The following is a 26,520-nucleotide window of genomic DNA, read 5'->3' on the forward strand; positions in this document are numbered from 1 at the left end:
CTTTCTCACTAGCCTAAACTTCCCCTCCTTCTGGGAAGCCCCACCTTTTGGGCAATTTGTCTTGCCCCTCTTCTATAAAAAGTGGGAAATGTTTCAATGTATTGGGATGTAAACAATGGTATATGTATGTAATTGTGTAACCACCCAATAAAAATATTTTGAAAAAAAAAAAAAGAACAGAGGCAAGCAGCTGGTGGCCCGCGGCCCCCCGAACAAATCCTAGGGTGGGCACGTACCACTTTAACCCATTTGTGGGCAACAGGCTGACCAGGGTCCACATGTGGTTCTCAGGGGCTTTACCTGCAGCCCCCAACCACTGGCCACCTCAGCAGCTCACTCTATCTCCCCAGTGCAGTGGGAGTGGAGATGTTGCTGGTGTAGCTCATAGCTTCTTCCCACTCAGCGCTGACACTGCTGATCACTAGTTTCCAGTATAATGAGAGAAGTGGGGCAGTATTCATCAGGGTGTCAGCATTAAGCAGCTGACTGGAGGAGGTAGGGAGAAGCTATTACCCACAGCTGCAATGTCTCCTATGCCTGTGCACTGATATATATATAGATATATCTATATATATATGAGTTAAGTTATGGTGAGTAAAAAAAGTGACAAAAACCCTCCACAGCAAAGCATATAGCAAATGTAAATATACTGTATGCTCATTTGCATGTCTTAGGCAGGTCTGCAACCCCGCCTTTCACCATTATCACCCAGCACACAGCACTTCCACTGCAGCAAGGGATTCTGGGAAATGACATGCAAATGAGCACACAGTGCCACTTTTTTCTTCAAAAACCATTTTATACATGGTTCCCTATAGGCTTAAGCTTGCTGCATGGTCACAGCTTTGAGCACAGCCAGGGTTAAGATGCATAGCCAGAAAACCCACCCACAGACAGCTGTTTCGACCTTAATGGGTCTCATCAGTGTGGGGTTGGTTAACTGGCTATGCAATGAAGCGAAAGGATGGAATTTACCATACTGAGTTAAGTTATGGTGAGTAAAAAAAGTGACAAAAACCCATATAAAACATTTACAGTCTGAAACTGCTTTAACCCAATAAACATACCACCATAATTGGGGCACTTTATTTCTACATGGGACTGACTCTCACCATATCACTAGGACACTTTTGCACTACATATAACTGACCCTTTAACCCATTAAATGTAATAGTCATTAGGTCACGTTGATCCTACCTTGGACTGACCCTGTACCCATTAAATGTAATAGTCATTAGATCACTTTGGTCTTACAAAGGACTGACTTTTTAACCCATTAAACATGTTATTGTCATTAGGTCACTTTGATCCCACGTGGGACTGATCTTTTAATCTATGAAACATGTCATCATTCTTACCACACCTTGGTCCTACAAAGTCTGCATTAATAAGATTGTCCATTAAAATATCATTGTTTTTTTGTCCAGAAAACGTAAATTCAGTTCATTTGAGCAGTTACAGCAAAAGGGCATACTAAAATCTAATGATTTTATAGACGGAGTGTGCACACGTAAGATAACAAGATTGTTTTACAAATATCCGGCATCGTTTGTATGATATTAAGACATTGTTAGTGTTATAGGGAATGTCTGCATCACGCTGCTAAGGAGGCAGATCTCACAAATCCCCCTGACGTATCTCCAGCTGTCCGTGTGCGTTCTGCACTCACATACTAAATGCATCTGTGGGGGTGCTGGAAGGGGAACTTTCAAGGGCATTGAGATGTCCAAAGGGGACAGAGGCAGAGAAAAGGGACTGTCACAGTGACAAGGAGCAGAGGGGACAGAGGACATGCAGTGTTGCAGGGGTTTCAGGTAACCCCTTTAGTGAGAGCCTATAACACAACTCGCACCTCTTGTACTAAATGAGGTTGATATATCTTAGGGTGAAACATCTATGTTGTTTCTACGGAGCTATTTTAGATTATCAGTGACCTACACACTTCTGCCCCCTCCCCTTTCTCTCTGCAAATCCGTTTCTTTGCCCCCAATAATCCTGAATGTGTCTCCCTTCTCTTGGTCACTGTCCCCTGCTTATGTCTTACACTTTTCTTCTCTGTCCATCTTATTTTTCTGTCTCTGTCCTTTAGAAAGTCCATACAAGCTGTCCTTTCACCGTGTTCCCTTGGAAAATAAATTTGGGAATTGTCATAATATTTACTCTGATTTGGGATATCATTCAGTACAAAGGTTTTATCTTAAAACATAAATCATCGTAAAACATAAAAAAACCAATGGAGAAAAATCCCCACACAAATATACACTATTCTGAAGCCAGTCACCTAAGCCAGGGGTGCACGGCAGTTATAGAGGTCCTGCGCTCTCCCCCAAGGCATTTAAATACCGGGGGACCGCACGAGGCCCCTATAACATACTTACATTCCCTTTCAGCGATGCGTCGTCATGGTAACCCGGGCGGGGTCACGTTACCATGGCAATGTGACATAACAGGACCCTGCGCGTCATTTGACGCCGGGGCCGAGCAGGAAGAGGGGTGCGAGGCGCCGAGGAGCAGGCAGGGGTGCGCACGGGGAAAAGTTTGCGCACCCCTGACCTAAGCAATGCTAAAAATCATTTACTTAATCCCAAGCAACACAGAGATGCTCAATATCACTGCACAATGCTACATTTCTATCTTCTCGGGGAAAAACCCCATGAATCTACTTTTCCTTGGCAGTGGGAAGGTTGTGAGCGGTGTGTGCCTGAACATTATTTGCTGTTCCCCTGGTGTAACCTCTTCTTTCAGAGGGTATAATCAGATTAGAGCAACCAGATGCCATGAGATGGTCAGCAAATCTCTGTGTCAGAACTGAGACCTTATGTCTTCTATTGTACAGGAACGGCACCCTCCTAGGCATAAAACATTTTATTTTAACCCCTTCAGTGCCAAAGTGCTGGAACCAGATTAAGCATATTTATTATTTGTAAAAAAAAAAATGCAGGACTTCTACTACCCCAAGGAAACCACGAGGATAATAAGTGTCGAACCACTGCTGGATGAAAGCCGTCCCAATGATTTTCCAAGTTCTGCAGGTACAAGTGTGTTTCCCACGGTGCTCCAGCACATTGTCTGATTTCATCTTCCCATCTTACTTTTGTGGTCTTTCAATTGTCCTCGGAATCCAGTAGAGAACTCTGTCTACGATGGTCACGTCTTAAACTTTTTTTTAATTTCATATAGCGTACATAGGATTTTTTTTTTACAGACTTAAATTATGTATACCCGGCCCATTGCCATTTTAATTTCTTCCCCCTTGTGATTATGTAACAGAGTTTAGTCAATATTAAAAACGAACTTCAAATTGGTTAAGCAAGAAGATAATGTCTCTTGAAGATTTACAGTGCCGGCGACAGCGAAGTTGTGTCAAAACAAGTGCATTACCGCCATTGCGTGCGCTTATAGCGATCGCTGGAAGTCATCTCAATTTGATTTTTCCAGTAACCGCAGCCTGACGCCACCGTCACTGTATGCTTAGCCTTAGGCTGAGTTCAGGGTGGCGGCTACGCGACGTGCTTATGTCCGTCGCAATTTCGGGTTGTTCTGTGGGAGTGTTCAAACTGAAAACTCCACCGGCGGCAAAACACAGCATTGACGCTGCTACAATTTACCGCTACAACCCGAAATGATATTTGGGGCGGCAGTCGCGTCATGTGAGCTGGTTCAGCAAACCAGCTCCGTGACACGTTTGCCCCACCCCACAAACCCACGATCCAACTCCTGCAGCCTGAGCACAGATCGCCGAGCTGCAGGAGCACGCGGGGGAGGCGCGCACGAACGCAAGTGTGCATAGCAGCCACCTTGAATGTGGCCTTAGAAGCCTGATGTTCTGCTTCTGGACTGGAGTTGAGAACCACTGGTGTACACCAACATGATGTACCCCCACTTTCCTATGCTTCATGTACCCTTGTCTACTTTTCCCTTTTTTGTACCTTCTCTTCCCCTCCTCATACTTCTTGAATAGAAATGTGCAATAAATAGTAAGAATGATATGTGATTACTTTTACCGTGCCATCTGTGCACCTAGTAGCAGTAATAGATACTACAAAAGATTATGACAAAAAGCATGTCAAGTAGGAAAAAAGCATGAATATGTATGTGTGTATGTATACATATATATATATATATATATATATATATATATATATATATGCAAATACAACTGTATGCTCATCTGCATGTCTTAGGCAGCTCTGCAACCCCACCTTTCCCCATTATCACCCAGCATACAGCACTTCCACTGCAGCAAGGGATTCTGGGAAATGACATGCAAATGAGCACACAGTGTCACTTTTTGCCTCAATAACCATTTTTAACATGGTTCCCTATATATATATATATACACACACATATTCATGCTGTGTGTGTGACACACACACACAGTGTGAGTGTGTGGGGCTATATTGATAGATGCATGCGTACCTATTTTTAAGTTGACATCACACGCACTGGAAAAAATAAGTATATATAATATATTTAAAAAAAAAAAGAAGGGGGGGTGTTTACTCCATCTCTATCACACGACGTGACCCCCTCCCGTTTCAAGTCAGCACGCACTGCACGTCCTGGGTGTCAGCTGTACCCTCCCTCGGTCTACCATTTGGTACGTCCCTCCCATTGAACCTTATCAAACATCTCCTCCCTTTTCCAGGGCACTCAGGCGCCGCTTATAACACCAGCAGGCATCCCCACTGGATAATAAGCACCGCGCTGCCTTGCTCTGGGAGCCTTGTTAAATAGGACACCCGGGAATTATAACGAGGGGTTTGTGGTAAGGACGCGCACCCCTGCCCAGGTAACTTGGAATGCCCCACGGACAGCCTGGTGTTTGGGTGCCCCCTTTCTAGTCTGGGACTCTAGCACCTCATCTCTCGGCCGCTCCCATTCGCACCCCTGACCTGAGGGGATATTGCTGACCTACCGCGTCCTTTCGTTTACCCCGTAATTTTCCCCCGCGCCTGGCCCCCTTCCCGGTTCATCAAACTCACGGCTGAGGGGCCGTATGAGGATACCCCTGCGGGTTTATTTATTTAATTCCTCGTGGAAGGCGGGGACAACGGAGTCCCGCCTCCCCCCCGCCCGGATTGGTTTGCCCCGACTCGGGCTCATTGTGCTTCCAGCTTCGCGCCGGGTCCAAGATGGCGCTGGGGAGCCGCTGAGTGTAACCAACTGACAGGAGCCCGCGGGGGGCCCGGGACATAGAGCAGCGGAGAGCGGGCGGGACCGGGGACCCCCTCCCAGCACCTTCCGCCGCCGCTTATTATTATTATGCTCTCGGGGGCGGGAAGATGGGCGAGAAGCTGGAACTGAGGCTCAAGTCGCCGGTGGGAGCCGCGCCGGCTGTGTACCCCTGGCCGCTGCCCGTCTACGTGAGTCCGGGGCTGGGGGAGGGCGGGGGAGGCCTGTCCGGGTGTTTACATCATGTGTTTGTTTGTGGGTGTGACTGTGTCAATATGTATCCGTGTGTATGAATATGTATCTGTGTGTAAATATGATTGTTATGCATGTATTTGTGTGGGTATGTATGACTTGTGTATATGTGTACATTATATTGGGGTGCATATATGTTTTGGCACTGTGTGTACGTTAGTTATATTTAAATACATTGGTGCATGTATGTATTTATGTTTGTAAATATGAATAGATTGGTGTGCATTTGTATAGTTAAATGTGTATATGCACTTGCATATGTTTATGGACTTACTGGTGTCTGTATTTATGAATGTGTCAAATGTGTATATGACTTTAAATATGAATGTACTTATGAATTGGTGTTCTGTATATGTATATATTGGTGTACATATATATATATATATATATATATATATATATATATATATATATATATATATATATATATATATATTTACACACACCTTTGTGTGTGTGAGTACATTCATACACATACATCTACACATTGACATGCATGAATGTCTGTATGTTTAAATAAGTGTGTGTACATCTGTTCATACCACTAAATGTGTATTATCTCTCTAGATTTGGGTAAATGTATGTGTGTTGACAGTTGTGTGTCTGTGTATCATGTATGTTATGCTTCTTTATGATATGAATGTAGTCATGTTTAACAGTCCCCTGCTTTCTTTTTAATATTATTTACATTGTGTAAATGTCAGGATATAAGCATCAGCGTTAGTTCCTATATCTCCTGCTTATCTGTAAATTCTCACTGTCTAATTAAATATACATGCCGTGAAAATGAAACACTGATATGTCTGTGTGTCTGTAGGATGTTATCTATATTGAACTATTTGGATCAATTTGTCCTCCTACCATCTGTAAATCTGCATGTGGCTTCTAGGCATATGTATACAATTCATCATACAGTATAATGTTGACCCTTTTATGTATATATGAGGCTAGAATGGTTACATATGTAGGTACACCCTGAATCTGTCAAAGTAACTAAATATTCATATATCGGTATACGTGAGTCCGCTCTGGTTATAGGTGTAGCTTCCCAGACACTGTTTAGGGTGGGCTCCTGGGCTGGTTTAAAGGCTGACCTGCTTCCTTATTATTGTGTGTGTTTTGTGAGGCTGCTGCTGCTGCTGACACTCTGACCCCATATCAAAGTCTCTAATACAATAGGCGTCAGCAGAGCATTCAGGCATAATCCTATCATGCTGCTGGCAATTACACAGCCAAGAGCCAAGATAAGACAGTAACAACATTTTTTGACCCTTTCTGTGCCTCTACCCATTGTATACGCTTTTAGATTTTCACCGCTATTATGTTTATGTAGCAAAATGTGCCCTTTTTTTTAATGCACACCATTTTTTTGAAATATTTGTCTTTTTCAAGCAGAAAAAAAGATTTTCAAGGTTTTTATTTATAAGGTTGACTAGGGCAGCCATTTTTTAGGATTTGGCTAACCCTTTTTCTGTCAGTGCCCAGCAACACACAGCAGAGAGATCATGTTGATTACTTGACATGGTGCAGTGTTAGAGTTGATGCCAATGTTTCCTTAGTTATGACCAACCCTGAACAAACTGTTTGCTTTGTATTTGTATGTCTCTTCTGCTGCTCCACCCATACCTTAGTCACACCATCAGAAATCCATTCAATTCCTTTGACATCTTCTCCTCTCTTATACACCCACACTGCCTATAATCTTCCTGTCCCAGACATGCTGTAAAACAAGATTGTAAACTCTAATCATCAATGATTTTGTTTCTGAATGCCTGGCACCATTTAAGCTGTCCGCATTCTATACAGGGATACTGTAATTGTAAATAAAAGGGAAAGGGCATCCAGTATTATTGTGGTTGGAGGGGCACTCCTCTGAAGTGTGGGGAGAGCATGGGTTGACTGCTTTTTAGATTGTAAATTCTGCAGGGCAGTGGTCACATCTTGTCACAAACTATGTACCAATACTGATTAACCCCTTTTATATAACCTGTAATATGTGTGCGATTGAATGCGTTTCCCCTGTGTTTTTCCCTCTACAACCCACATATTCCGGTGTACTGCAGTGTGAATCATAAGCTGCCCTGGCGTCTGCATTGACTGAGTCTCTGTGGTTTTCCCAGCTCATAAAGGCCTCTCTATTTTTAGCAGACACGGAAGGCCGTGCTGATCCCGCCTCCGGAACACTGTGGGTTAACAGAGCCCAGGCCAGCCATTGGCCGGGGAAGCCACACAGCGTTACCCACTCGATAGCAACCGTTGCTCCCCCCTCACCCTCCCACAGTCCCTGCGCGCGTTTATACTTTTAAAGCAGCAGAGGGGAAATTGTACCGCGCTTTGAAAATTTTACATTCTGCGCTGTATAATGATGCTTAATGTTTCTTTACAATTGTAATGCACACGCTGCACTGTATAATGGTGGGTATCGGAATACTGTACACTGATGATGAACATGCTGCGTTGTATAATGATGTCTTGCACAAAGTATCTATACACAAGTAATGAACACGCTGCACTGTATAATGATACAAGGTATCTCTATACACTGATAATAAACGGTGTGCTGAGTGATTATATGTGCACACTGATGAGGAACATGCCACATTGTATATTGATGCCAAGTTTCTCTACACTATACACATCCAGCCCCTGAAAATGAACACACTGCAATAAATGATGATGCTGAGTATATATACACTTCCTAACCGCTGATAATGCACATGCTCCCTAATATATTACACGGCAGTATGTTCATTATCAGAGCTTAGGAAGTGTATAGATACTCATCATTCTACAGGCACTATACATTGACAGAGTATGTAGCCAGCGGCACTACACACTGATACAGCACATAACTTGACAAAGAGTACAAGAGGGGGGTGGGGGAGGGTCACACATGGGGAGGGGTGGGGCAGGGAGTATGACACATGGAGAGGGTGTGACACATGAGGGGGTGAGATGGGGCAGTGGTGGACAAAGGGGAATGGGGGGCAGTGGGGTGATTAGAGAGCAAGGTAGGAACAGGCTCAACAGCCAGCACCACAAGGAGCTCTCAGCAGACAGGGTGTATATTCACTGTACCCTGTGCTGCTCGTGGGACCACCTAGGGTTGCAGGTCCATAGGAACTCAGGGGAGGAGCTGGTTAGGGGGTGGTCTAGCTTCTCCTCTTCCTTGTCTCTATGGTCTCTCTGCACTATCTGCAGTCAGCGCCCCTGGATCTCCCCCTCTCTCCCGCCCCCAGGGGCTGCACATGAAGGGTTACATGTGGCCCTTGCCAACTCATGCTCTATCCACTTCCAGCACCCTGTGCTACAGTATATTACTGCTGAGTATTTTTTCATGCTTCCAACTTTCTGAAAATTATCATGCTGCTCTGTATAATTCTGCTGAGCATCTCTTTACACTTTTTTTTTTTGGTAAGGCTTAAAATCTGGCAGCCTTCTTCAGGTTGACATATAGGTGAGAAGTGCCAGTTTGACTTTTAGCAGCCAGCTGTAGAATTTCAGAGCCCAGCAGGAACTCTGTCCCTTTCCTGTAATAGAAATGCAACCTTTAATGCCTTCGCTCCCAGGAGGCCCTTTTGGCAGCAAAGGAGTTAAGCTCGGCTATAAAATGAGGTTCTGTACATTTTAGTTGTAATTTCTCGAATCCAATTGTTAAATCGCTGAGCGTTTTTCTATTTTATTGGGGAAATCTTTCTTTAAAACGGTTAAGGGTTTAAGTCGGTGACTGCAACGTTGCAATTGCTACAGCATCCTTCCCTTCATCGAGCACCTAAAATTAAGTTGGTCATATACAGCACACTAAGCTTACAAGATGGTCTATTTTTGCCTGGAACTTCACACATGTTGTAAGTAGACGTACTTGGATGTTAAATATGTAGGAAAGTGGTTTTGAGCTATTTGAAAGAAGATGTTGGCTTTTTAAGCATTCTTAAATATGAAGGCAGAACTTCAAAAAATATTATTTCCACACCAGTCTCTGTCTCTGAAGTGTTTTCTGTAGCTGGCTGCGGTAGAGATCTGTAAAGATAGTTGGGTGCGTTGGCTAGTGACACAGCCCCTTGTGGGCACAATCTGTATGCCAGTGCAGACACACCCCTTCAAATACACGTTTCTCTGTACACAGTATAGAATCCGGTGTGTGGGTTACTAGCAGTCAAGAGCAGCCAACACATACATGGGTGTGTAAAGAAATAACTCCAGTTGCACTTTGCTGTTGGGTGGCACCGTTTGGGCCGTATGAATTTTCTACAAAATACCCCCGGTCATAAGCACATCCTGGTTACAGCTTCTGTATACCTAGAGAGGCTGGAAATTAGTTTCTTTTGTTTAACAAACCTGTATTTGTCTCGTTTATAACGCCATCTATGCCAGAGGGGCCTAAAGTACCCTTTATGTCCTTCTGGCAACAAATACATTGAAGGTGCAGTTATACCTAGCACCAAAATGAACCAATAGTTGACACGTTTTAACCAGTTTGTGGCCAGAGGGATATGCAATACATTGCTTTCAAAACCTCACAGGGGCCCATTCTCCTAATTGCTGTGAAGCCTTGAACCCTCTGATCCCGCCTAATCATATTTAAGATCCATTTGTCTACCCCAATCACTTTGTAATTTTAACCTCCCCCACCTTTGCTGGGCTACTGCTCAATGGATCCACTACCCTCTTTAATAATCCTCATGCCTCCCACCCTCGGTGTCACTGCAAAAAGTACAAATATCACCTGTGGGTACATTTGCATGTCTTGGACAGGTCTACAACCTTGTAATTCCTCATTATTGCTTGGCAAACTGCCGTCAGGATTTCTGGGTTATGACATGCAAATGAGCACTCGCAGTGAGTCACTATTTACTTCTTATCCATTTGAAACATGGACCCCTCTGAGCTTATGCCTGCCGTATTTAAACCGCCTGGGTTAAAGAAGTGTATAGCCAGTTACCTTACTCACAGACAACCGTTTCGGCATTTTAGGTCTCATCGGTGTTGGGCTGGTTGCTAGTTATGCACGTTATGGGGGAAATGCTTTCATCCTGTACGGTGTTTAATAATAATTCCAATGATTTTTGGCCCTGTGTGTGGAATTTTGCAGGTACAAGTAGTTCTTGTCCTGTAGAGCTTTCAATCTAACTTTGGTGCCTGAGAAACGGGTAGATCGTGACTTGCCTAAGCTCACGAGGAGCTTACATTAGCATTCGATTTGGGTTCACCCACTTCACAGGCAGTGACCTTACCACTGAGCTACGTCCTGTGTCAGATAGCACTGTGCGTCAGCGATGGTGAAACCCAGTCTGGGAACATCCCCGCACTTCTGTACAGCCAGCGTTTCCACTGTGTGAATTGTGACGGGCTCGGGATTAAGTATGCTCTTTGACTGTCCCATCTGATACTTTGCCCTTGTGAGGCGGGAGATGTGAAACACACGAAAAACCCAACCCCCTCACTAAACCGGCTCATGACCTCCTTCAGTGCCAGAGGTGCCTGCTGACAGGAAAGGGGTTACATTTTTCCTCCCACAGCACCTACACACTTTACATAACAGAGAAGGGGTCAAACCTTTCCCAGGGGGGCACAGATCGGTGTAGGAGGCCCGGCTGGAACACCCCTTCCCTGTGAGTCATCCCTCCTTGACATAGACGTTCTGCCGTCATCCACAGCTGCCCCATGACTGTCGCTTAGTCACGAATCCAACATGGTTACGGCCAACTAATAACACTCAGCCTGCTGATTCCCTCTCCTCCCAGTCTGCTTACTATAGTGTTTGATAGTGCAATACTGCTTGGCACTGACATCACAAAGCAATTCTTGTGTTTGGTTTTGTTGCACTCCTGGGTTATCCACATCTATTTTTGTTGTTGTGTGTATTTCAGGAATGTGCAGTTATTATAGCTGCAGTCTGTTGGGAGAGGAGGGGTTAATGCAGATGACTTCTCCACTGCAGCATTTTGCTGTCATTTCACACTTTCTTTTTTTTCTTTTCATGTTTGGTTTCGTTTTACTAGAAAAGGCACCAACTTTTTATTTATTTATTTTTTAAATATATTTTTTTGGATTGAATTAATGAGCGCATCACCCCATCAAAAAACATGTGTGTGTGTTCATTCTATATAACAGCAAAGAGAAGACAACAGCCCTCACAGGTATTTAGTGCAGAAAAGTAATGGGTTTTTATTCTATCTTGAATAAAAACAATAATTTTCCTCACTAAATACCTGTGAGGGTTGTTTTGTTTGCTATTATATAGAATCATCCTTCGTGCACCCAGGCAAGTGGATATTCATCAAATGCACTGTAAGGAACCCCAACTCTCTCTAATAGTGCGTCTGATGCATTTTAAATTCTTCTTTATTTGGTGCAATTTTCAAATGACCTTAAAATTACAGAGAACTCTTTTTTTGGGAACCCCTGTTGAAAAACACTGATGTATATCCTGATACAGCTGATCTGAACTTGCCCTTGTTCTGTGTCCCATTTAAAGGAGCAATTTATTATTATTATACACGCAACCTAGTTGAAAAACAGGGGGTCTCTGGAACGTAACGTTTTAATTTCCGCTCCAGGGACCCACTCCCTGCTCACAGAGATACATAACCTCTAAAGGTGCTGCCAGTATCTCAATCCTGTTTAAAGGTCCTGCAGAAATGCCTCTTTAAACCCTTCCTGCGCCTCCTGTCTGTTTTATATGTTTTCAGCTCTGATCCTCTACTCCCAACTCTCTTTTTTTTTTTTGCTCTTATATACATACTGTATACGTTGCACATAAAATTTTTCAGGCACTATCAGTCCCTGCCAATTTTGGTGCCTGAGGCACTGAGAGTGTGAGCTCCCCAAGGTCACAAGAGTCTGACACTTGGATTCAAACCGGGCTCACCCACTTAAAAGGCAGTGAAACTACAACTGAGCTACTACTACAGCCCTTTACAGTTTGAAACGTCTTATTCCTTCTCCCCTTTAATGCACTAGGTTTGTGCTCTCCTGCACCCCTTACTCCTCTTTCTTGTGCCCCATCTCTTTTTCGCTCTTGCACTTGTACCCATCCTTCCTTCACCCCCTCCTTTCTGTATTCTAAATTGTCCCAAATCATTTCCTTTGACTCGTCAGCAGAATATCCCATTTAGTGCCACAGTTAACCTGCATCGCATCAGGGGACAACCCAGCGGATGGCCGGACGGGCAGCAAAGTGGTTATGGATTTTATTTTTCACCCGTTTCCTGCCCTTGTGCAAACTTCTCTCTCCTCGCCAAAGATGAGCTTCATAGCTCAGATATGCAAGCTATGTGCTGCTCGTGGACTGTTTATACATTCCTGTATCACGGGGAGCGCTGATTGATGAACGGTATAACCGGGAGATCCCATTGGCTGGCAGCTGTACCGTGTATTCCAAGAGAATATTGACGTCTTAGAATAGACTCCTCTTTCACCTTATAAGGCTAAAAAAGTTAAAATTCCCGTTGTTTCCATGGCTTGATGTAGTGTCAAACTTTCAGTTTAATGTTTCCTGGATAGGCAGCGGTGATGGTGTGCTCAACTCTGCATAACATACCCATCCTACATACCAGTAGGAAGAGCTGTAGCAGGTCTCTGAAGTGGGACGCACCGTTTAGGCTCTGCTACTGATGTGTGGCTTTAAACCTTTTGCTGCCAGAAGGTCCTGTAAAGAGTTTTAAGTACGTGGAGAGATGAGTTAACTACTAAACATTTAATTGTAAACGCTTTGTGTATATACAATAGTTGACTATTGCGTGTAAGTATTAAGAGATGTACATTTTTGATTTAGTAAATTATATCTTTGTTTTGTGTGTCAGTGGTTTCCAACCAATTTTTTGGTTAAGGAACTCTATAATTGGGTTGCGTAAAAACAGAGGTCCCGCAAAATGTCACAAACAGACACAACCCCCCCCCCGGGTTTTACTCGCAACATTTTCCCGTCATTGCCCAGCCGCTGATGCAGGAGGTCCCACCAAGGCGGCCGATACAGACAGCTGGGTGCAACTTCCGGTTGGGCCTAAATTGTGGGTCCTCAATTGCTGGTTAGGTTTCTGAAAAGCAAATTGTACTGAGCTCTTTAGGGATAGTTGTGGAACCCCGGTTGAGAATCACTGATATAGATCGATAGCAGATCACACTCCAACTACAATATCGTGTCTGGGTGGCATGAGCCAGAGTGAGAAAGCAGCAATTACTCAATGGAACGGCACTCGCAGGTCCTGTGCTGAAATGAAAGAAGATGTCAATTGAATCAATGTTTTGGTCCTTTCCAGGACGTTTCTCAGACACGAGGATGGTCCTGGACAGGAAAAAAAACACAGACTCCGTAAACGTCTTTACTTTCCGCACAATACCTGTCTCTGCCATTACATTGTGTAATTGACATATACTTTCTAGGGTACGGTTGCAATGTTCCTTGTCCTAAAAACTGATTTGATTAGAGCGTTCATTAGCATATTATTAAAATGTGTATTTCTTCATCTTGTCCCACCAAACCCCCCCAGCCACCAAACAATTTCTACTCCCATCCGTATTGCCTGTTTCAATGCGTGTTGTAAGTAGAGGGTATAATGCTGTTAATGCATCTGACTTCCTCCTAATGGATCGGTTATATCCTGTTGCCTTGAGCGACCCTTCCCTTCTGAATGGTGGGCAAGAAGCCATCCCATTCATGGGATATTGACTGCGAGATTTATGCACATCTTGTGTTACAGGGGCATTCCTTTGTGGCTACCACTGCCGAGCATCATAGTTCATGATTTGTATCTAGTGGAGCTAAGGGGAATGTAACACCATGGAAGCTGCAATGCACTGTGAATTAATGGCAGCAGTATGTTGAATTGGTTTAAGGTTGGTGGTTATTAGTTTACTGCTCCTAAGTGGAACTGCATCTTTAACTGCTGAGAGAGGGGAGTTAAAAGCTCTGCCTGTTGCTGATAAGGAACAGACCTCTCTGCCTCAGTTGTACTTGTGCCCTTGCCAGCCGTGCAGGGTAAGAACCTGCCAGATGTTTTGGGAGTGCCGCAACACAGGGAAGCACCCCAGGCGATCATGATCAGAATAGTGTGTGTGTTTGTGTTTTTGTGTGTCGGGTCCTTTTTTGTTACCCACATGTTCACACAAAGCTAACAATCTTCTTTCTCTCTGTTGCAGGATAAACACCACGATGCTGCTCATGAGATTATTGAAACCATCAGGTGAGTGTTTATTTCCGCGCCTTGAATAATCCCTATCCGATCTGCATGTTGTTCCATCAACCTAAGTTATTCGGTTTAAATATGTGCACAATGTCTATAGTAGATCAATCCCACTTATAGATGTCTAATTATTTGTAAAATAAATTCTTCTCTCAAAGCTCAATTCCCCGTAAAAAGTAGGACTTCATTTTTTTTTTATCTGATGGTTCATGTTGAGCTGATATATTCCTAACTGCATAATTAAATACCCTTTTATTATTTTCCTGGCATCAGCCGTTACAATGGCAACTTCGGTCTTAATGACTGAAGGGCAGCAGTCATTTTTAACCTCCAGTGCAGCAACTGATCTAGAATAGTCTGGATGTCAAGATCTGCTTTTTAAAGCGTGACATGGTCATTGGATTATTTTACTTCTTGGAGGTATTGCACATTAAAGTTCCTAATATGTATGTATGTATGTATGCATGCATCTATGTATGCAAGAAAGTATGTGTTAAAAGACACAAAACTGCAAAGGTTGAAAATCAGTGTATTAAACCTACTTAATTAATCTCCTCATCACATCACAGCAGTTAAACTGTAGACAAGGATCCTGGGTACTGACTTTTAAAGCTTCCAACCTATCTTGTACATGGGTTCTCTAGAGCCTTTTCTTGCTGCATTATGGTCGGAAACTATCCCTCGTTGTGACAGAGAACCTCACTAAGCATTTTTAGATATACTGTACAATACGGTGTCTGTTTTCACCTCTAGATTTTTTTTTGTGTGTTGTGTTTTATGCCTTTAAAAATTAGCCCCAAAGCTAAATTAACAAGTCTCCCCTATAACATGGGTGCATCGTTAAACAAAGCACCATATAAGACAAGCTGAGGATAAGGCCGTTTCTCTGATGTGTTGCTACAGTAGTCTTCTGGCAGGTCGAGGGTTAAGACTGAGTCCATGGTCGGCGCTGAGGCGCGCTGATGCTTGTCAGTGAGCCCCTGCAGCCGCAATGAGAGCAGCTTTAGCAGGGGCTCGCGCTCGGAGGCGTAGCTCTTAATTTTTTTTTCGTTTCGGCGCTCACGGGAGCGCAGGGCCGGTCACGTGAGCGGTTTGCCCAATGAGGGCGAACCAGCTCCGTGACGTCACTGGCCCGCCCCCTGACACCCCCCCCCGGACGGCGCGTGAACTAAGGCCAGGGAAAGCACCCGCTTTCCCTCAGCGCGCCTCCGCACGGCTGCAGTTACCATGGACTCAGCCTTGGGCAGATGCCTTGCTTTATAAATGGAGGGTTTGGTCAGGCTGTGTGTGGTATTTATAATTTGTACCTGTCCTGTGAGCATAACAGGTTCTGTGTGGGTGTGAGTTGGGGGTGAGGTTTGCCCTCCAGCCCCTTCTTAGTAACACTCCTGTGTAACTAAAATGCTGCTTGGTGCCTATTTTGTATATTTCAGCACGTCACTGGCATTCTGCATACCCTTCACCTGTGCCCTTTTATAAATCGGTGTGCATAGAGATCATAATAGAGATGTATACATATACAGCTACACTGCTACTGTAGGAAAGTGTTCGTTCCAGTAAGGGGAGTCCAAAGATGGTGGAACTTGCCACCCAAAGAGACTGTGTGAATCAGGGAATCTCTTTAAGAAATTATTTGACTTCCTTTTTAGAAAAGACATACAGAGAGATGCTGAATGTTAAACATTAGGGATGCTTTTAATCCAGAGAGAAATCTGATTGCCATTAGTGGAGTTACGAAGGAATTTGCTTCCCTTAGACACATAGTGGGGCTGTGGGGGAGAGGGAGGTGGTGTCGTGTCTTATCTGGCGGTAACTTGCGTTAAAGTCTATGACAGTTACGGCAAGGTATGGTGGTGTGATGTGCGGCTTCGTGACACGTGGACAAATAGTCAAGTCTTTCACTGGGGTTTTTTGTTCGTCTTCCTCTGGATCAATATATCGGTAGATATAGGGTGAGATACTCATCCTATCAGAATTTAACAAATGTTGAACTTCATGTAGCTATTTGAGAAATGTGCCCTGTCACGGGAAACCAGAACGCTTTCACGGGATCAAGCACCAAACAGGACACAGATCAAATAAACCGGTGTTTATTCCGGCCGGAGCCAGCAGACACAACACAATTTCACCAAAAGAGCTATACTCACTCCAAACAGGATACAGGGGGAATCCTAGCAGTCCTAGGTGCCCACCACCATCAAAATGGTTTACCCAAGCACAGCTTCCACTCCTGGGGGGGGGGGGGGGGGGGGGAACTCGAAGTAGTGCTGGACGCAAGTCGCAGCAGAGCAACTTTAAATCTCTAACTTGGAATAGTGGTGTCAGGTGTCTCTGGCACAACCTCAGAGTACACTGCTTAGTCCATCACCACTCTAGCCTCTGCAAGGTCTGTGGAACTGATTGTCCGCCTCTTTTCTTGGTTTCCTGTCTCCCATAAGAAACCATGGAGAACGGAGGGCATAACCAATGCACTAACATCCAGATGAATACCCTTCTTTTTTGCATATTAATACAATGTTAGGTGGGTGTCTCAGAAAGCTGGTGTGGCCGCAGGTCATGAGGACTAGGCTACGTTCGGTGCATTAAATTGGGAGGGGGGGAGACCAATCACAGCGTGGAAGCTGTGTGTGGGACCAGCCATAGCACGTGGGCTTGTCTGTGTTGGCCAGTCCGGGCTGGGGGTGTGACAGGGAAGCTGACAAGGAGGGCTTTACAAACTGGCCACTGAGAACAGTGCCTACCTCCGCCTATTCTCAGTGCTGGCTCGCTATCTCCTGATGAGCTTAGGCACCTGTCTGTCTGATCAGACAATGTCTCCACTTATCGGACTAACATCTCGGATGGGAGGACTGCCCATCCTCATCCTCCTTTGTCTCCAACCTCCTGGTGGAACCAGCTAAACCTGGATCTCTGGGCCTGTAGACTGGGTGAATGTCTTACCAGCCTAGCATGCCCAGGGAACAACGGAAAAAGAAATATGTTACACCAAGCATTCTACAGTTTTACATGTAAGAAGGTTTTTACATATAGATTTGGCCCGATGAGCAACAGAATGATGGATTTACAAGGAAATCCTCTACATCCAGACGGATAGGGTCAATGGCTGGGTTTAACCTCTATTATAAGAGGCTCATTGCCCCTACCATCAAACTCCTTATTGCAGTAGTGTATATTGTAGAGATATTTCTAAAATGTAGTCCATAGATCTTCATCCAGATATTTCACACGGGCAGAACCACACTCAATAGCTACTCAATAATCCCCCCCCCCAAATACATTCTTACACTTACCTTGGGGATGGTCTCTTCCATGCTGTGGGCCTCCCTCACTCTCTCACGCCGGGCCTCTCATGTTGGTGCCTGCGGGGGGTCCCGGCCGGCTGGATTTGGGCCTGGCCAGAGGTTGGGCCCAACTTCTTTGTCCGGCCTGTGTTTGCCACCAGGCCCCGGCTCTCGAGCCCTATCCCTCCCTCTCTCCCTCACTCTACCGTACCAGGTCTCTGTGAAGAGATGGGGGCACCTTTCCAGCTGCAAAAATTAGTGCCTGAACTGTATACCAGTATGGAGAATGGGCCTCTGAAGGTGTTGGGCCCTGTTGTAGCCGTATCGGCTGCACCTAAGGCCGCGGCCCCAGTACTTTCTACAGCACACGCCTCGGCTTGTATGCACAGCATCTCGGCGCACGCTGTGCGTACAAGCACTGACCTCCAATCAGACCGGGTCCAGTACTTACCTTGGTGCGCATTTAGCAGCCGCTCTCTTCGGCGAGTTTTTGTAAATACAACAAAATTGTATTTACAAGTTGAAACGGAGGGGTGGCCACTCCCCCGCCTGCGGTTCAGCCGCGTGAGGTCATGGCCACGCCCCTGGAAAACCCCAGCCACGCCCCCCATCTCAAACTCCTCCATCTTCTCGCAGAAAGCGGTGAAGCGCTGTGCACGCCCCGCCGGGCGCGCATGCTGCAGTGCACACTGGGACCGCGGCCTAAGAGAGCTCTGCTACTGGTTTCACACGTGCAGAATATTTTTGAAATCCGGCAGTCGGTCTGGAAGAAGGGGATACACCATGCTTTATATTTAAACCATTTCTTCCTCTGATGTTTTTGTTGTATACTTGAATACTGTATATGCTGGTCAGTGTGTGATCAGTGGATAAAAATTGAATTGTGCATGTCGACTATATTTGTTTGTATAGTTTCCTCTCCTGTGTAATTATTTTACACATCATTTTAATGCTACGGTCTATATAAATTATTATTTTTTTTTTAAATTCCATTCTGAGGTAGCCAGTCACAAATGTTTTAAACAACTTAACAATTGTATTCAAGAAAGATTTAATCAGCCCTACGTGACCTGTTTTACGTATTTGTATCTTATATAAAAATAAAATGTTTTGCATTTCAGCAGCATCACTAGATGGATTATTCAAAAATACGCAAACATTCTTCTTACTGTTTCAAAAACTCATAAAAACTTATTATTATTAAGTATTTTCGAATGAAGTGTCTATCCGCTCTGTTTAACCTATTAAACCGGACACTGTCCTTAGTTCACTTTTGTCCTCGGAGGCACTGACCCTTTAATGAACCCGTTTGTGCAATCCAGACATCCAAGTGATGATGATTTATTGGGATGAATATATTTAAAAAAAAAAAAATCTATTTTCACCCCACAACCATCTGACACTCATGGAAATGTAAACTGGACGGGTTTGCTGGGTCGGTAAGGGAAGGCTTGTTTTTTTAACCCTTTTTTGGGTTGATCCCTCTGGCAGCGAACGGGTTAATGTAAGGCCATGTCCCTAGTGGCCGCTATGGCGTGCGTGCCGCACACAAGGCACAGCCCTTTATGGGGCAGGCCCCAGTTGGCGTGTGTGTGTGTGTGTGTGCATGTGTGCACAAAGCACAGCCATCTATGGGGCAGACCCCAGTTGGCGTGTGTGCATGCGCGCACAAAGCACAGCCATCTATGTGGCAGTGCCCAGTTGGCGTGTGTGCGTGCACGCACAAAGCACAGCCATCTATGGGGCAGGCCCCAGTTGGCGTGTGTGCATGCGCGCACAAAGCACAGCCATCTATGGGGCAGGCCCCAGTTGGCGTGTGTGCGTGCACGCACAAAGCACAGCCATCTATGGGGCAGTGCCCAGTTGGCGGGTGTGCATGCGCGCACAAAGCACAGCCATCTATGGGGCAGACCCCAGTTGGCGTGTGTGCGTGCACTCACAAAGCACAGCCATCTATGGGGCAGTGCCCAGTTGGCGGGTGTGCATGCGCGCACAAAGCACAGCCATCTATGGGGCAGGCCCCAGTTGGCGTGTGTGCGTGCACGCACAAGCCACGATGCGAGACTGCCTTAGCCAAAAGACAAGGTTTTTGTGTCTGCGCGGTGGACAAGCATTGGACATGGCGGCGGTTCAACCAATGAGTGCGAACCAGCCGTGTCACATCATGGCGGCGCTCGTGCAGGAGCGGACACTGGGGCCGTAGCCTCAGTGACAGTAGAGGTGCTGGTATTCCTCTGGCGGCTCCATTTTTATTTGCCCCTGTGCAAAAAGGGTTTGAACATGCAAAACTCCAATCTCTTCCCCTCCCCTTATCTTTATTGGTTCTCTGATAAGGGCAAAGAAAACACTTGATTGAACATCTCTCTTGAGACCACAAAAGTGTAGTTGTATTTCATTTTTAAAGAGGAACAAAAGCAGGGAAGCCAATGTTGTTTACAAAAGGATCTTTTTTTGTTTTGAATCCGCCAATCTGGCATTGCACCTTTTCTTTTTTTAAAGACGGTTTGTCGGGGCACTGTGTATGCAGGATTATTGCAGTGCAGTTGCTTATGGCAGGAGCTATAAAAAGCACATCTATATTTAGCTCTCCTCCCGATGACGAGCCACAGCTGTGGATCAGGACGCTGTGATGTTCGTACTGTGTCTCCAAGCCATTATTTCTGCCGCACTTCTGACCAGTTTGCATGCACACTGAACGGTCTACATTGTATGATCTTGTTCAGAGCTCTGAATGAGGTGATGCAAACAGATATTTTGAGGTCTACAAATCTAAATAAAGCACATCCATTCTTACGGATTTCTGGAACGTCTCTATTCTAAATAGAACCAAATCATAAAGGCATGTTAAAGCAGTACTGTCACGGGAGACCAGGTTATTTACACCGTTTTACCAGGATCATTCATTGAGCAAAACAAGGTAATGAAATAAATTGTAATTTATTCGGCATACATTCGCTTACACACAATGGAACACAAAATACAAACAAAAAGAGACACTTGCTTACTTTGGGACTGGGGTCAAAAACTAGACTTTCCTATGTGCAGGGAACTCTAAGGGAGAGTTTTACCCTCACTGGGACTTGGCCCAGAATCTCCTGGAACCCAAATCGGCATCAAATTCCATACGCCACCGTTACGTTCTCTTCTGAGAACTTGGTCCCTCCTGACCGCGAGTTAGTCCAAATCCCCTGGACTCAAATCGGAATAAAATCCCAGCCACGACCGCTATGTTAGTTTCTGAGAAATTGGTCTCTAAAAGCTGGAGTTGGACCCTAAGGGGCAGACTTTTCAGGCTCGAAATCGAAGCCCGTTGCTCTGCTATTCACACAGAAGCAAATTTGAAAAGCTCGTCTGCGCTCTTACTACCATGGACTCCGAATCTGATTCGCTCACAGGTTCTTACAGTAGTTTGTCACAAAACTGAGCAGCCAATCAACGCATGGGAACTTCCACAAGCAGCCAAGCCGGCTAGAAAAGCTGGGTCAGCGGGAAATCCGAAATAGCCAAGAGACATGCGCTACCTGCCACCTCTCTCCATGGCTATCTCCAAGCGATCCGCTGGGCAGGCTCCACCAGGTCTGGCAGAACAAGTGGCATCCCGGAGGACTGCCATTGATCTAAGGACTTGGTACTCCGCCTTTCCCCACTGACCAAATGCTAATCACACCTCTGGGCATCCTCTGGCTGCTTTGAACTCCGATGTCCAACAGACATACCGGCGCCTATGGGTTTGCACGGGCTGCCTGTTTAGACAAAGGTGCCGAATGTAAAAAGCATATTACATTATATTAATCTAAAAAGCATATTATATTAAAGTATCTTTTAATACACTTCTGAATCTTGGGGGACAGGGAACAGAAGAGGGTTAAATGTTGACGTTTTTATTATTTTCGGCCTTATTCCCCACACACTTTCCCTTGGACTCTGTTTGACTCTCAAAGCCCCCCTCCCCTTCCAAAACCTTATATATGGTTGGGGCACCCACAAACCCTATACTGGTTGTGGGTCACCTTGGCACTAGCTGGGGCACCCCCCTTAACATAGGGATTCCCTCCACTACAGGAATACATATTTATCCCTGTGCCTCATTATCCTTTCTGGGCTGTGCTGAAGTAGGGTACCCTAGTGGTGAATACACCTCGTGGGGAAGATTGGGGTGGGGGAGGATAGGAGAAACTCCTGCTCAGCTAGTTACTATGACAAATTAGTGGGTAAGGTGCTGGGCTGAGATATGTATTGCTAACAAAACCAAAAGAGAAAGAAGTCAGCTAGTGTAGCACTTATACACACATACACACATACACACACATACACACATATAGACACACACATACACAAAGACGCGCGCACACATACAGTATACGGTTGTGTGAAAAAGAAAGTATACCCTATTTGAATTCTATGGTTTTACATATCAGCACCCTCTCTATCCACCTTTTTAAGACCCACCTTAAAACACACTTGCTTAAAGAAGCATATGAGTAGCACCGTCGATATTACTAGACACATGATACATAAAGCTTGGTCCCCTGCAGAAGCACTTATCAAAATGCCCTCCTACTGTTTCTGTACGTTCCTCCTACATGCCAATTAGATTGTAAGCTCATCGGAGCAGGGACTCCTCTTCCTAAATGTTACGTTTGTCTGAAGCACTTATTTCCATGACCTGTTATTTATATTTATTTGTTATTTATATGATTACCGCGTGTATTACTACTGTGAAGCGCTATGTACATTAATGGCGCTATACAAATAAAGACATACAATACAATATCTGGACATGATAACAATCATCTGGTTCTTAGCAGGTCTAAAAATTAGGTAAATACAACCTCCGATGAACAAAAACACATGACATTACACCGTGTCATGATTTATTTAACATAGACACACACACACAAACACACCTACATAGACACACACCCATATACATAGACACACACCCATATACATAGACACACACCCATATACATAGACACACGTGTGTGTGTGTTTATACATATCTATCACACATGTATGTGTCTGTGTGTGTGTCTGTGTATATATGCACGCACACACGTGTCGATTTGATATAGATCCTGTTCACTTATGTAACTGTATTTGTACAATGTTTTATTTGTCATCATAACTCTATGCCCAGGACATACTTGAAAACGAGAGGTAACTCTCAATGTATTACTTCCTGGTAAAACATTTTTATAAATACACGCACATACATCTACACACTTATACATTTAGGCACACACACACATACTTATACATCTACACACACTTATACCACTAAGTCTGTGGTTGAAATGTTTCACTATTTGTTACATATATTTGAAATATCTATAGCTAGCTTTATAATTTCCCTGTACTTTTTCTGCCTATAGAATTTTAAAGTATTAACTACACTTGAGCGTAATGGTTGTACTCGTCTTAAATGGTGTTTTTAAAATAAGAATTACTCCTATTACGTTATGTTTTAATTATACATAATGTAAAAATAGTGAGTATTTTTCCCTGTCGTGCTTCGTAATGGTTAAAAACCGCACAGCCACCCGCACAATGTCGCATGTGGGAGAAAGTGCCACATTAAGCTCTGTTCACGTCTCTTCCAGATGGGTCTGCGAGGAAATCCCAGACCTCAAGCTGGCGATGGAGAATTACGTGCTTATCGACTACGATACCAAATGGTGAGCAGGTCCAGTACTGCGTGTTCGGCCCACCTGCACTGCACGAGCCTGGAGAACATTGCTGTGCAGGGGTTAAACTCCAAGAATCAATTTTCAACTTGACTTCCCAGCCATCCCCACCCCCACCACCAATGAAAAACCCCTATGTCTACTCAAGTCCTATAAATATTATTTATGTCACAGGATTGTGATTATATAGAAAACATTTGACATTCTCTTTCGGCCCCGCTCCCCGTTTCACCTTCTCCTTGATATTTGTGCCTGTGTCACTTCTTCTCCTGCTGATTTTTCTTTGTATTCCTTTCCTCGTTATTTTTCTGGTGTCCCCCCCCCCCCCTCATTGCATATCTCTTTCCCTCAGTTTGTGGCTTTCTATTTTTCTTATCATACCTTCTGTTTTTCTCTTATCACTGTGTATTTTCTTTGTACGTCAGAAAGCTTTTCCCCGTGTATTGCTTTGTTTAATCCTTTTTCCCCCTCATCACTGCTGTATCTCTCTATTCTTCTGTGCTTATTTTTTTTCTGCTCTACCTGTTCCTGTTTTTCTTTGCCTTTTTTCCTCTCCTTCTCTCTTGTATATTCTCGTATCACTTCCTATATTTCTGTGTCTTTTCTTTGTCTGTTTTCTCTGGTGTGTGTCCCCCTGTGTTTCTCTTTCGCTCCATTTTTTTCTCACTCCCCCTTTGTCTCTGTTTCAGCTTCGAGAGCATGCAGCGCCTGTGTGAGAAATATAACCGAGCCATTGACAGCATCCATCAGCTGGTAAGGTTGCATCTCTGCTTTTGTTCCAACACCTCCCCACCTCTGGCCCCGCTTGTCTCTTTTAAGCTCTTCTCTTCAAAGCCAGGGACCCATTGCTAGGAGGAGAAGCAGAGTGTGTGGGGACGGGTGCATCTGTTTACCAAATATTCCTCTCTAAGATACAAAACAAAGGAGCGGTATATGGCCTGTTATACGCTGTGCTGTATACACCCATTTCTACACCCGGATCATTGTCAGCGTGTAACCCAAGACATCCTCAGACTAAATCAATGATCATAATATTTTAGAAACGTAGCATTTGATGGCAGAGGAGAACCACGTGGGCTTCCTGGTCAACCATCCTCCTATCTGTTGTAAAAGCTCAGCTCCTGTTAGGTCCTTTGGTGTCGTTCTGTCTATTCCAATAATTGTTTGCTTCTCTTACTGCATTGGCTTTTTACAGCCCTGCTGGGAGGATATTCTGCGAATCACCACCCGTTTTTGTGAAGTACTTCCTTCCGTTTCTCCTGAGCCTGCCACCCTCTTGTATAGTGCTGACCGTGTATGTAGCACGGTACATAGCATTCAGGGCGAGCGCCAAGATACTCATTCAGGGCGAGCGCCAAGATACTCATTCAGGGCGAGCGCCAAGATACTCATTCAGGGCGAGCGCCAAGATACTCATTCAGGGCGAGCGCCAAGATACTCATTCAGGGCGAGCGCCAAGATACTCATTCAGGGCGAGCGCCGAGATACTCATTCAGGGCGAGCGCCAAGATACTCATTCAGGGCGAGCGCCAAGATACTCATTCAGGGCGAGCGCCAAGATACTCATTCAGGGCGAGCGCCAAGATACTCATTCAGGGCGAGCGCCAAGATACTCATTCAGGGCGAGCGCCAAGATACTCATTCAGGGCGAGCGCCAAGATACTCATTCAGGGCGAGCGCCAAGATACTCATTCAGGGCGAGCGCCAAGATACTCATTCAGGGCGAGCGCCAAGATACTCATTCAGGGCGAGCGCCAAGATACTCATTCAGGGCGAGCGCCAAGATACTCATTCAGGGCGAGCGCCAAGATACTCATTCAGGGCGAGCGCCAAGATACTCATTCAGGGCGAGCGCCAAGATACTCATTCAGGGCGAGCGCCAAGATACTCATTCAGGGCGAGCGCCAAGATACTCATTCAGGGCGAGCGCCAAGATACTCATTCAGGGCGAGCGCCAAGATACTCATTCAGGGCGAGCGCCAAGATACTCATTCAGGGCGAGCGCCAAGATACTCATTCAGGGCGAGCGCCAAGATACTCATTCAGGGCGAGCGCCAAGATACTCATTCAGGGCGAGCGCCAAGATACTCATTCAGGGCGAGCGCCAAGATACTCATTCAGGGCGAGCGCCAAGATACTCATTCAGGGCGAGCGCCAAGATACTCATTCAGGGCGAGCGCCAAGATACTCATTCAGGGCGAACACCAAGATACTCATTCAGGGCGAGCGCCAAGATACTCATTCAGGGCGAGCGCCAAGATACTCATTCAGGGCGAGCGCCAAGATACTCATTCAGGGCGAGCGCCAAGATACTCATTCAGGGCGAGCGCCAAGATACTCATTCAGGGCGAGCGCCAAGATACTCATTCAGGGCGAGCGCCAAGATACTCATTCAGGGCGAGCGCCAAGATACTCATTCAGGGCGAGCGCCAAGATACTCATTCAGGGCGAGCGCCAAGATACTCATTCAGGGCGAGCGCCAAGATACTCATTCAGGGCGAGCGCCAAGATACTCATTCAGGGCGAGCGCCAAGATACTCATTCAGGGCGAGCGCCAAGATACTCATTCAGGGCGAGCGCCAAGATACTCATTCAGGGCGAGCGCCAAGATACTCATTCAGGGCGAGCGCCAAGATACTCATTCAGGGCGAGCGCCAAGATACTCATTCAGGGCGAGCGCCAAGATACTCATTCAGGGCGAGCGCCAAGATACTCATTCAGGGCGAGCGCCAAGATACTCATTCAGGGCGAGCGCCAAGATACTCATTCAGGGCGAGCGCCAAGATACTCATTCAGGGCGAGCGCCAAGATACTCATTCAGGGCGAGCGCCAAGATACTCATTCAGGGCGAGCGCCAAGATACTCATTCAGGGCGAGCGCCAAGATACTCATTCAGGGCGAACACCAAGATACTCATTCAGGGCGAGCGCCAAGATACTC

General features: G+C 45.3%; 1 protein-coding gene and 1 long non-coding RNA gene across 7 annotated transcripts in view; one reads left to right on the forward strand and one right to left on the reverse strand.

The window, feature by feature from the left end:
• Nucleotides 1–4,991, reverse strand: part of LOC142501554 (uncharacterized) — a 12,773-nt gene extending 7,782 nt beyond the window's left edge. For all 3 annotated transcript variants that reach the window (XR_012803519.1, XR_012803517.1, XR_012803518.1), the window contains exon 1: nucleotides 4,420–4,991. This is a non-coding gene — a long non-coding RNA (uncharacterized LOC142501554). The remainder of the gene's footprint in view (nucleotides 1–4,419) is intronic.
• DOT1L (DOT1 like histone lysine methyltransferase) overlaps nucleotides 4,618–26,520 on the forward strand; it is a 60,505-nt gene continuing 38,602 nt past the window's right edge. For 2 of the 4 annotated variants that reach the window (XM_075611567.1, XM_075611568.1), the window contains exons 1-4: nucleotides 4,619–5,366; nucleotides 14,569–14,612; nucleotides 23,497–23,571; nucleotides 24,270–24,333. In XM_075611567.1, the coding sequence (XP_075467682.1) occupies nucleotides 5,286–5,366; nucleotides 14,569–14,612; nucleotides 23,497–23,571; nucleotides 24,270–24,333 (264 nt within the window). In that variant the 5' untranslated portion in view covers nucleotides 4,619–5,285. Of the gene's footprint in view, nucleotides 5,367–14,568; nucleotides 14,613–23,496; nucleotides 23,572–24,269; nucleotides 24,334–26,520 lie in introns of all 4 variants that reach the window. The other 2 variants (XM_075611569.1, XM_075611570.1) reach the window with 2 other exon arrangements.

This window comes from Ascaphus truei, chromosome 8 (genome assembly GCF_040206685.1).
Source record: "Ascaphus truei isolate aAscTru1 chromosome 8, aAscTru1.hap1, whole genome shotgun sequence".
Classification (NCBI taxonomy): Eukaryota; Metazoa; Chordata; class Amphibia; order Anura; family Ascaphidae; genus Ascaphus; species Ascaphus truei.